Source organism: Thunnus albacares, chromosome 9 (genome assembly GCF_914725855.1).
Source record: "Thunnus albacares chromosome 9, fThuAlb1.1, whole genome shotgun sequence".
In the NCBI taxonomy this organism is placed as follows: domain Eukaryota; kingdom Metazoa; phylum Chordata; class Actinopteri; order Scombriformes; family Scombridae; genus Thunnus; species Thunnus albacares.
Window position 1 is genome coordinate 27,062,972 of NC_058114.1, and position 12,189 is coordinate 27,075,160.

Here is a 12,189-nt window from a genome sequence, read left to right on the forward strand (position 1 = left end):
TAAAAAATAAAATTGTAATGGCCTATTTAGCCTATTTAAAGTGTATGTGCAACAGCAGGTCTGAGCTTAACTCCACACACTGCACTGCATGGCGGGGAGGGGCTGAAGAGAGGAGAGGAGATGAGAGGAAAGGAGGAGAGGAAAGGAGATGAGATGAGAGGAGGGTGTGAGACAGGTCCGCCGAAATTGGCATACAGACGGAGCTGCTCCTTAGACAGGTTCACATGACAGACAATACAGTTTCGGCGGAGCTTTGGTAACAGCAGACAACCACAAGAACAGACAACCGGAGACAACCGGAGACTTTAAGAGCTGCAGGGCAAGATGCTCGGAGGATTTCTGTTGTGTTTTGTTCCTAGTGGACAGTTGAAGATGGAGAGACTCCCTCCAGCAAGCTTGCACCGCTGTTAGCCCCTAAAGCTAAAACTGATCTCTCAATCAGCATGTATTTGAAAATGAGCGCGGGGCTGGGCAGGTGGCCGTTATAATTCTACCATTTATATAAATTTCATGAAATAAAGAACTCCCTAACGGTCGACTCTACGTCAGCAATGGCCCCGCCTTTTCAGCGCTGATTTTAGACAGCAGATGACAGGTTGAGCCATTTTCAGTCCATGAAATGCTAACTTTAATTTTTATAAATTTGGTGTCAATGTCAATATTAATACCAGAATTGATGTGTTTCATCACAGTACAGTCATATAATGTAGTTTACAGCTAAAAAAAAAAACACGCTTTAGTGTGCAGGACCTCTCTAAGGGGGAAATATCAGAGGAGCATTTTGCTGTCTGCATTAAAATGAAGAATATAGAGCATATTGTGAAGTTATACTTCAGTATAGGTTTCACATATAACAAAATACTTAATCTTTTAAAAGATTTACAATCACCACATGTATCCAATCAAAGATGAATCAAATCAAATTTATTTGTATAAGACATTTCATACAAAGTAATCTCATGCACTTTACACACAACACATATGAACAAAAATGAAAAACAAAATAAATCATTTATACATCTTTAAATACATACAGTGTAATTCCTAAAATAATTAATCCCCTGCCCACCCACCTACACAGACACACCCAGACATATGTCTGTGCAACACAACCAATCACATACACCCAAAAAGAGAAAGAGAGAGACAGACAGATGTAGGCACTAGCTAGCCATAGGCCTGAGAGAACAGCTAGGTCTTTAGCTTGCTTTTAAAAGACGACACAGCTGTGGTACATCTTATATCATCAGGCAGTTTGTTTCAGAGATTGGGCCCATAATGACTGAATGCACCTTCACCAGATTTACTTCTGGTCATGGGTAGTTAGGAGACCAGTGTCTGATGATCTGAGGGTTCTGGAGGGGTTGTAAGCAGTGAGCAGGTCAGAGATGTATTCAGGAGTTAGACCATTAAGTGATTTGTAAATAGTAAGCAGTTTTTTAAAATCAATCCTGTATTTTATCAGAAGCCAGTGAAGTGATCTAAGTATAGGTGTAATATGTTCAATTTTTCTTGTCCCAGTGATACTTTGGCTGCAGCATTTCAGATTAGCAGGAGCCGTCCCACTGCCTTTTTGGGAAGTCCCGCAAAAAGGCCATTACAGTAGTCTAGCCTAGAGGAGATTAATGCATAAACCAGTTTTTCAGTGGAGCTATGAAAGAGACACTTCGTTCAAATCTTTAATTCTGATCACTGGAACCAAGTGTGTTTTTGATGTAAGGAATAAGTCCTATTGGTGATTCTTGTAAAAATTAATAAAAGTCTTGTAAAACATAATAGAAAATAAATCTGATTTCCAATAGAACTGTGAAAATCCTACAAGAACCAAACATTTTTTCTTATAAAGGGGATCAAAAGTCTTGTCTATGATTTTTCGACATTTATAGGCAAAACTGATTTTCAATAAGACTGAGAAAATAAAAAAAGAACCAAAATCTTTTCCTTTAGAATTCCTATAGGATTTTTAGAAATTTATGGGAATCATAAAGGATTCTATTGGAAAAGATGAAAATCCTACAGGACTTTTTGACAAGGGTTGGCACATCAACACCAGATTATGAGTATCAGGACTTTGAAATGATTGTGCAAATGACTGTGTCTATTCCAAAGAAAGAACCACATGGACTAGGAAGAAATTGCTTATTTTTGTGGAAGAGGAAATGGCTGGAAGCTTAACTGCAGGGCTATCTGTGGTTAAATCTGATATTATGACTTTTTTCTCGTAGTATTACGACTAATACTAATACTCCACCGTAAAATTGTATGAACATCAGACTGACTCTTAAAATGACTCTGGTTAAGTGACTCTCAATGTACTTACACAGAATAACAACACAACAATCTTGAGAAATATACACAAGGAATTACTATGTATATATTCTGTGGACTCTAAACAGGATTCAAACAGTGCAAAGAAGTGAAGGGTGCAAGGAGTGCTGAAATAAATATTAAATGGTAAAAAAGACATGTTACTTCATATCTATTAATATTTCACATCTAGATTAAAATGTCTGGATTTTGCACTTCACCTATTAAAAATTGAAAGTCCCCCTCCACTCAAAAATGTCCGTTTCTTCATGTTCCTTCAGTTGGAAGTTTGAGCTTCAATGTGCAGAATAATGTATGTATGTATGAGTTTGACACTAGAAGGCTGTGTCAAACTGCACAATTTTCAGATGACTCAGCAGTTGTTGGCTGTATAGAGGGAACTTTGTGGATTGGTGCAACCACAACCATCTACAGCTCAACAATGTAAAGACTAAGGAGATGGTTGTGGATTTTAGGAGAAAGAAGCCCAAACCAGTTCCAGTTATCAATCAGGGTACCGAGGTGGAACTTGTCTCCAGTTACAGAGCTGGACAACAAGCTGGATTGGACCATCCACATGGAGGTAGTGTCCAAAAAGGGGCAAAGAAGGCCAAAATCCTAACATCTGCAGGCCTCTACTGTGCACCTTCTACCAGACTGTGGTGGCCAGTGCTCTGTTTGCTCTCTTTGTTGTGGTGTGCTGGGGGGAGGGTGCCTGTGCAGCAGACAGGAACAGAATTAACAAACTGATCAGGAAGGCGAGCGCCATCATTGGGACTGAACTGGACACAATTCAGCAGGAGGCAGAGGTGACAATGCTCTCAAAGCTGAACTCAATGATGAACAATCCCACACACCCACTTCATGCTCTGGAGGTGGTTCAGCAGCTGCCATCAGACTGTTTAATGTGCACAAATAATTACTGTGGTGTATGTACAGTATAATATTGTATACTGTGTATTTATGTATATATGTGTGTGCATATATTTATACATGTATATATTTTTTTCATGTTATATTTATAGATAATACAAGTCACATGTTGCACATTACACATTGTGTATATTACATATATTTTGTATTGCTTTATTAGTACAATTAGGTATTTAAGTAATTTATTTTAGTATTTTTGTGCTTAGTTTTAGATGTGTTATGTTCAGTGTTAGATGTCTCCTGTGGTTGTCTTGACTGTGAATGTAGCTGCTGTAACAAAGTAATTTCCTGTAAGTATCAATAAAGTATCTATCTATCTATCTATCTATCTATCTATCTATCTATCTATCTATCTATCTATCTATCTATCTTCTCTGTGCTCATTGAGAATCCAATTTTAAGTGGTGGGCCTATGAGCATGATTTGTGATGTCACAAATACAGTAGTTTTGAAGCCAATCCTGGTTCAATATTCAATTTACACAATTGTGATGTGGAAACTTGAAGCCTCCAGTGCACAAACACTGAGAATAGACTTTTACAGTGAAGTAGAGGACATCTTCTGTGAAGTACTTAAACTTCTGTAATGAAATATATTTGCATATTTATCGATTCAGGAATTTTTAATGAGGGAGAAGGAGTAGATGTAATTTGAAGGATTTGAACAAGACAATTGAACATTTTTTGTGGAAAAAAACATATCAGACTCAAACTATTATTCAAAGTAGAGTATTTTATATTCATCTTAAACATGTCTGGAAGAGATCTTTAAGGCACAAAAGCTATTATATAACTTCAGAAAATCTTGCTTCTAAACTGGTGTTTTTATTTTTTATTCCCAGATTTCCAAGTGTATTCCAAAATTTCTAAAATCACGCTTGCTGGTCTGAGAACGGATATTCCCTGGAGTTACAGTGAAACGTGTATAACCCTTTATTCAAACACTGATCCAGGATCAGTACTGTGCGCCGTTTGACCGTTTTATGCTACGTTATTTTCAGTCACGTGACTCGCTGGCGCACGCCTCCGTGTTTGATTGTATCGCTGTGCAGATGACGCACTGAGGCTCAGTGTGCGAAGATGGCTCCCTTTCCGGACGAGGTGGATGTTTTTACTGGCCCACACTGGCGAATGAAACAGCTGGTGGGCCTATATTGCGAAAAGGTACGTATAATTAAATGTCGGTCGTCATTTTAGAGTTTTATAAAGGAATATATGACGGCGTTTGCCCAAACGACGAGAGAACGCCAGCTAGCACGCTAGCTAACTTGTTCCATATACAGCACTCAGTATTGACCATCGGATGTTTGTCTCACTGCTATATTCGGGTCATTTGGTAGCTTCCTGCTTTTAAACGTTAGCTTTACATTGAAGCATTTACTTTATCAGAACTGTGAAGCACGTATTTGGTTGCTCTCAATGAACTTCCCCGTCCTCCGCCCAGCTAAGGCTTGCTAACTGGATCAGCTAGCCTAACTAACTTGCCAGATAGCTTGTTATGCAACAAGCTTTAAGTATCACAACTCAGTTTCTAATGCCTCCCCACAAACCAAGCTGTAAATGACATTAGAACAGTTTCAGGCTGTTTGTTGAAATAATGTTCTTTAAAGCTAACGGTACGTGTCAGATAAGCTTATTTTGAGACACAAGCAAACGTTAATACACGACGGGTGACGTAAACTGTGTTAATGTTGCACTTTTGGCTGTCTGAGTGTACTTTTGGCTTTCTAAGTTTACATCCTCTGTCATAAGACAGCTGTTGTGTTGGGTTACGCGGGAACTATTCTGACCTAATGTTAGAAAATACTTTTCACATGGATTTCAGTATAAGAAGAAATTGACGATACATTTAAGAATGCGTGACTAAAAGTTTCTTTTTGTTTTTCACAGCTGTCTAAAACCAACTTCTCCAACAACAATGATTTCCGCTCATTTCTTCAGTCACTGTGCGCCACCTTCAAGGAGTTCAAGATGCATGAACAGATTGAGAATGAATACATCATTGGCCTGTTGCAACAGCGCTGCTGCACTGTGTACAATGTGCACTCTGACAACAAACTCTCAGAGATGCTGTCCCTCTTTGAAAAGGGGCTGCACAACGTTAAGGTAAATATGCATAGATGTTTTAAAGAATCATTTACTGTCATGCCATGGCCCTCAATCTATTTCTGCAACGGTTTTACGTTTGGCCCAGGCAGAGAAATACTAGGCTGTGCTTATATGGAAAGCATACATGAGTTCTGCAGACCTCAGATGGTACTCGATGCCCAATGGTGGGGTAACACCATGTCATTAGAATAACTATCATGTTAGCCACACAAAGATTGCTGTTCAAACATCAACACCAGACGTGTTATTTGTCATGTATAGATGCTAACTGTAAACAGGAGGAAATTATAATGTATCTCCTTTTTTAAATATTATATTGAAGCCATTTGACATATTGTAAGATCAATTTTCATACCATGAATCAAAACCAAGTTTTTGTCTCAACTGTACAACTTGAGATTTTATTTCCTGAGAAAATGGCCAGATACAGAAATAAATGGAATGATTTATATAATCGAGCCAGGGTTGTTTTTGTGATCTGCTTATCAAGAGACAAGAGTCATTGTTCTCTCTCAAGCCATGGGCAAACCAAAAAATGGGCTTTCCAGAATGATGCAATTGTGTAAATCTTAACTTCCGCTCTCTGCTCCAGTCAGCTTGTAAAATAGAAAGGGACATTCTGTTGCTTTGGATTGAGATCCTGCACAGTGTCCTTAGGGAAAGATGTTTCTACTGAGAGAAATAATATTGTGATGAGATTTTAAAAAAAAAAAAAATGTTGGCAGTTTATGTAGAATTTTCCTCAGTTTACAAAGAGGTTGTTCAAAATATGATGTATGAAAAATAAATCATTATTGCCATGTCTACTAATCCAGCTACCGCAAAAACAGGTGACAACACATTTTGTCATTAAGTTATGAAAAAACTGAACCAGTAGATGTTGCAATTGAGATTGTAAATGTTTTAAGGGATTCCATAAATGAATAACTGGTATGTGTTTTTTTAGAGTGAATATGAGCAACTTAACTATGCCCAGCAGCTGAAGGAGAGACTAGAAGCTTTCACACAGGACTTTCTGCCCCACATGAAAGAAGAGGAAGAGGTATAAGATGTTCACATTTCTTTTTGTTTTTAATATAAACATCTTTTAACTGAATGATTCCCCAAAGAATTGGTAAGAGGAAATTGTGTTCATGAAGATGTGTTTGTTCATACCCCAGTGAGTTGCACTGTCGCAAATATTTTTATAAACTAAGGAGATGCGTTGCAGGTGTTTCAGCCTATGCTTATGCAGTACTTCACCTATGAGGAGCTGAAGGACATCAAGAAACAGGTGATAGCACAACACTGCAGCCAACAGCAATGGGACTGTGCCGCTGAGGTGCTGAAAGGATTCCGTTTGTGGAGCCAGGCAGAGGAGCTGCAAAAAGCCTTTAAATATGCCGATCATGAGAAGACAGATTATGGTTAGTGAGTTTTTTATGCTTACATGCCGTCCTTTAGTGAAGCAGTTTCTCCAGTGTTCAGCCCCGGCTGTGTTCATTACCGCTGCTGTGTGAAGTTGAGTTTGAGTAGCCCCGGACATTGATCCCTATGTAGTTAGCCATAATGCTGCTACAGGTGGCGAGTTCCTGTGTTTACTTTTGTTGTCAGACACTTGTATTAACAATCTGAGCCTGTCAGTGGCAAAAACAAGCACTTGTAGTTGATGTACAAGGATTACATTGCTTTCTGTTTCACTGTTGCTGGCTGAAGTGATCTCACTCAATGCTCAACCAAGTCCAAAATTTTTTTTCATCATTAGTCGCTTAGACCCCAAATAACGGGAAGATAGGGTCCAGCTTGAAAAATCCCGGAATTTCCCTTTAACTGGGATCAGTCAAAATAAACACTTCACTTCAAATAAACACTATCCCCACAGGCTCTGGTTTGATTATTATGGGCATTTCTAGCATTTTTGTTATTTTATAAACAAAACAAACAACTAACTACAAAAAGTTGATTAAAAATGAAAATATTTGCAGCCCAACAGTTTTGTCTAGGACTTGCAGTGCTTGTACTTAAAAGTGCTATACTTAAAAAGCCACTTAGGGGGTTCTACTGTGAGATTTAGTAGTGACCTTTGTTTGCTTCCTATAATCAAGAATTCAGTTTTATTATACAGATTGTTTCAGCTCAGTATTGTCCATTGTAGCCTTTTACATGAAGCAGACCAAGCTGTTCCACAAAATGCCAACACAAAATAATTGGGCATAAACAAACTGGGGCACTGCATGCCACTCTCACAAATCAGCAACACCTCCTCCTTGACCTCCTTTAGTACAACTCTCAATTATCCCAAAACAAGGAAGCTCTGCCCGGTGGTCAGAAGTGTAAACATAAACAACACAAATATTTACATATAACTGAAAATAGTTCCTACAGTGCTTTTATTTCAATCAGTGCAATGTTTAAGCACTTATGTCATTAGTTTAATGAAAGAATAGATTGTCTTGGACAGTGGATAGCTTTTTAAGAGGTGCATTTCAAATTTTCAGTATTTGAGTCAGTAACCATCAAAGCTGTCTTGTCTTCTTCCTCAGAATTGGAACAGAACGGGAATTCTTCAACCCACATCTCCCAGCTTCCTACAGAAATCATGCTGAGGCTGTTCCACTATTTGAGCCCTGAAGACCTGTGTCACTGTAGTCAAGTGTGCACCTCTTGGTCAGACCTGGCCAAGACCGGCTCTCTGTGGAGGCACCTCTACCCTGTGCGCTGGGCCAGAGGTAGGCTAGTGATAGCTGATCATTTCCCTACAGTGTAAAATGAAACTTTGCTCACAACTGAGAATCTCATTTATTTAACAATTGCTTCGTATTATGCTAATAAATGTTTGTGTGTCTAATGTAGGTGATTATTATAGTGGCCCACCTGGGGATCTGGACCAGGAGCCGGATGAGGAGTGGGTGAAGAGTCGGCAGAATGAGGGCCGGGCCTACCAGGAATGGGATGAGGATGCTGATGTTGATGAGTCTGGTGAGGTTTTGTCTTCAGGGAAGTGCACACCTCGTTTGGTGACGAAAACAGTATTTCAGTGTACACAACTGGTATTTATGTAGCACCTGCAGTATGTAACGATCATTCAGAAACAAGCTGCAGTGTTTCCCCTAGGTTGACTGCTTTAGGGTGGTGGCGACAGCTGCTGAGTCTCTCCAAAACTCCCAAACACAAATGATTATTGTTTTCCAAATGAATAGAAATGAATAGATATTTCACGTTATTTTTGGGTTCTCATTGGCATGACGGCCCGCCAGGTGTGTACTATTATAGGGGAAACACTGTGGTGACAAAAAGGTATAATTAGGTAGTATGTGCTATTGCTAGTTTCAAACCCATTCACCCTGCCTCTAGCAAGCAATTAAATCACCAGCTTTTGCATTTACATACACAATGACCACTGCTTTTAGCAGCAAAAGGCTCATGAAATGTTCATGTTATAGAAAATCATATCTGGATAAGGCACCCAAAAAGTCTACTAACATGAATCTTTATTAACACTGGGTTCAAAAAGCGTAAACTGGCTGGCTTTGACATTTCTAATAATAGTCTTTGACAGTGAAGTTTAAAACTGCATAATGTTTCTGATTGGTTATCTTGTTGATTTAAAGTAAGAAATGCATAGTGTGACTGAAAACTAATTGTGTTTGTTTTTAGTTTATACTTTACAAGTGATGAATAAAATTAGCTCTACATCTAAATTGAGTAAATGATGTCATCCTTGCTCTTGTTCATGTTAGATGTGTCGGGCCATACAGAGGGCTCCCTGGCAATTAACACTGCTCAGCGGGAGAAGAGGCTCCTGAATGGGCTCATCCAGAACCTTCTGCCAGCTGTGGGTCCATCTGTCAAGTCCGTTGTTCTGGCGTACAGTTCTACAGTCTCTAGTAAAATGGTATGCAGTGCAAAATTTTAGTTTTAATGCTGTAATCACACAATACCATCTTAATCTTGTAAAAAATGAATGTCAACTGTACTTTTGTCCACTTTTCAGGTGCGCCAAATCCTCAGTCTCTGCCCCAATATTACTCATCTGGACCTGACCCAGACTGATGTTACAGATTTTGCATTTGACAGGTAACTAGTAAAAATAATTACTGAAAAATTATTTCTGATTATGTACATCCAAAGTTTATGTAGTGGGTCCACACAGTGGATTAAGATTAGGTTTCCTAGCTCTTTGCCATGAGCCAGCCCTGGTCAACTTTTGTTTTATTGTACAGTAAATTCACTCAATACTCATCACTAAGTTTTTGCTATCCTTCCTCTTCCAGCTGGTCATCTCTTGGAGCATGTCTCTCTCTGGAGCACCTGGATTTGTCCGGGTGTGAGAAAATTACAGATCACACCCTGAAGAAACTGTCTGTTGGGCTGGGTGACCTTGCCCCTTTTGACAAACGCTCAGACCGACGAGCCAAGCTTCTTAAAAGTTCCCCAATACCCATCACGCTCATGGATGAGAGAAACCTACACGCAGGTGGGCGGAAGCGCCAAGCCATCATTTTCAAGCAGGGGACAGGCCGTTGGGGTGCCGCCTGCACCCCCACACGGGTGTGGGTCCTGGACCCCTCAGACCTTGTTGATATTGAAGATGCTGCAGAGTGGACCCGTCGCGGCGGGTTGTCTCTTCCTGAAGCAGAAAGCTTTGTAGAGACACAGCTTGTGGGAAGCTCATTCTGTTGCAGGAGGAGAAGGAGGCGCGGGCACAGGACTGGCTCAAACGTCTCCTTTTTGCATCAGCAGTATGCCATTTCTGGAGAAATGTTTTGTGGTCACTCCACCTGCTGCACTAATGACATGGCCCTCAGGACTTTTACTGGGCCTCAGTGCGAGTCAGGCACCACCAAAAGCAGCACTGCAGAATTTCGGACTAAATGCTCCTCATTTGGGGGGATGCAGTGTCGGGAGCATGAAAACAGGACTGACCAATCAGAGGCAAAACGCTCCCTGAGACTTCTCAGTCTCTCTGGATGTTATCAAGTCACAGATTTGGGCTTAAGGTAAAGATCACTTATTGGTTTGCTTCAAACTAACTAACATTTCTTTTATAATTATAATAACATTATTTGCCAGACTAACCTGGGTTTACATGGATTTATTTGAGAGGTTAGTATCTCCATAAACAGACCTGAGGCAGTGAGATTTAAGTGACTCATCTTTGTCTGGTGAAAAAACATTTTATCAGCTTGTATTGATGAAGTTTCAAAACATTGAATGGTGAACAGTGTTATTTTCAGTGCGAGCTGACTACACAGGATGGTGTATTAACTTGTGTTTGTGTTGTCATTTATACGAGCACTTGCTGGCAAACTCCTCCCTGCAACCTTTTGCATTTAGGCAGTTTGAGTGCTCATTAAGTTATATTTCCATCAGTTATTACCTTGTAATGCTGTTTATCATACATCACATTACATAATAGTCTCAGTATTACCTTTTATGAGATTAAGAGGGGATCATCAGTGTTCGTGCTTGTGTTTCAGGGCTCTGTCTCAGCGTGGAGGGCTTCCTGTCCTGGAGCATCTCAACTTGTCTGGCTGCCTCTTCATCACTGAGGTGGGGCTGAAGGAGCTGGTGTCAGCCTGTCCTTCCCTCAATGATGAACACTTCTATTACTGCGACAACATCAACGGTAACACTCACATGTGAAACTGCTAGGGGTCCTATTTCCTCTGAAACACAGAATTGTACATGCTCATGCTCTTGTCTAGCAAGGTACTTGGGAAACAGTGTTATGTTAAACTGTGTGTGAAGATGTCACAGTGAATGTTGATTTGTGAGCAGACATGTTGCAGTATGTGGCAACTTTAACAAACATTACTAACCACCCACATAGCATGTGTCCTAGTGTAAGTAACCGATGCTGCTGAGGTGGAAGGTAAGTAGGCATTACAGTAGCCAGTGTGATACCTTCAGTATTCACTGTCAGTGCTTTATTTAAAGTTATATTTTTAAATAATAATTCAGATATTATCTAATATATAATAACAATCAGTTTTTTAAAAATATTTGTGTAGATTGTGGCTGTAAGGGCATATAATACATAAATAAAAACAAAAGCTTTGCACATTCCTGCTGTACAGCGTATGACCACCGTGTGGTGTTTTTCTCCAGGTCCTCATGCAGACACGGCCAGCGGATGTCAGAACCTGCAGTGTGGCTTCAGGGCCTGCTGTCGCTCTGGAGAGTGATCTCGCCAAGCACCGCTCTCTATTGTCACGTCTCCTTTTATTGCACTTTATCCTGGAAATACCATTTGCTGTATTTTGTGTCACTTAAAAATGTTTCTGGATGAAACTGTAATTTTGCTCCTGTTATTTCCATTTCCATCTGTATTTAATGGAATTAATCCTTTAGAAAAAGGAAAAGATTAAGGGGTGACGATAGATCTGAAGTGTCTGCAAATGTACATTCTGGTTCCTTCATTTGGTTTTGAAGAAGTAAAAAACTAAAGAAACATGAACACCAAGTACTTAGTGTTTTCTGTAGTTAAACCATGATACTTTTTCACTATAACTATACTGATTTACATAAGTCTGCTTCCCCCACTGGTGTTTAGTTGACTCATTTATAATCAGTGTAGTGTAAACCTGACTGTAGCATCAAATTGATAAACTTTACTTTTTCCATCTTAAACAAGCTTGTCATTAAATTGATGGTGACGTGGAACATGAAACAATTGAATGGATGCCTCCCTTTAGAATGAAGCTGACAGTTCTTGACAGTCATGTTATTGACGGTTAAGGGTCAGAGTGATTACATGCAGTATGTCATCCTGCCATACACAGAGGATGTACTGGCCCCCACAGGCTCGACTGTTATTTACTGTTCAGTCAGTACTGGCACAGCAACCACGTTACTGAGA

The 12,189-nt window shown here is 39.7% G+C and overlaps 1 protein-coding gene across 1 annotated transcript; it reads left to right on the forward strand.

The window, feature by feature from the left end:
* The first annotated feature begins 4,274 nt into the window (after nucleotides 1-4,274).
* Nucleotides 4,275-11,787, forward strand: fbxl5 (F-box and leucine-rich repeat protein 5). Its single transcript, XM_044361109.1, has 11 exons — nucleotides 4,275-4,403; nucleotides 5,130-5,345; nucleotides 6,295-6,390; nucleotides 6,559-6,754; nucleotides 7,871-8,056; nucleotides 8,181-8,306; nucleotides 9,068-9,222; nucleotides 9,322-9,404; nucleotides 9,602-10,327; nucleotides 10,808-10,956; nucleotides 11,439-11,787. Exons 1-11 carry the CDS (start codon nucleotides 4,320-4,322, stop codon nucleotides 11,513-11,515), a joined length of 2,094 nt encoding a protein of 697 aa, XP_044217044.1. The 5' UTR covers nucleotides 4,275-4,319; the 3' UTR covers nucleotides 11,516-11,787.
* The last annotated feature ends 402 nt before the right edge of the window (nucleotides 11,788-12,189 follow it).

Coding starts and splice junctions, on each gene's coding strand:
- fbxl5 (XM_044361109.1), top strand. CDS start 4,320: ATGGCTCCCTTTCCGGACGAGGTGGATGTTTTTACTGGCCCACACTGG. Junction 6,755..7,870: donor TCATGAGAAGACAGATTATG/GTTAGTGAGTTT, acceptor CTTCTTCCTCAG/AATTGGAACAGAACGGGAAT. Junction 9,223..9,321: donor CTACAGTCTCTAGTAAAATG/GTATGCAGTGCA, acceptor TCCACTTTTCAG/GTGCGCCAAATCCTCAGTCT.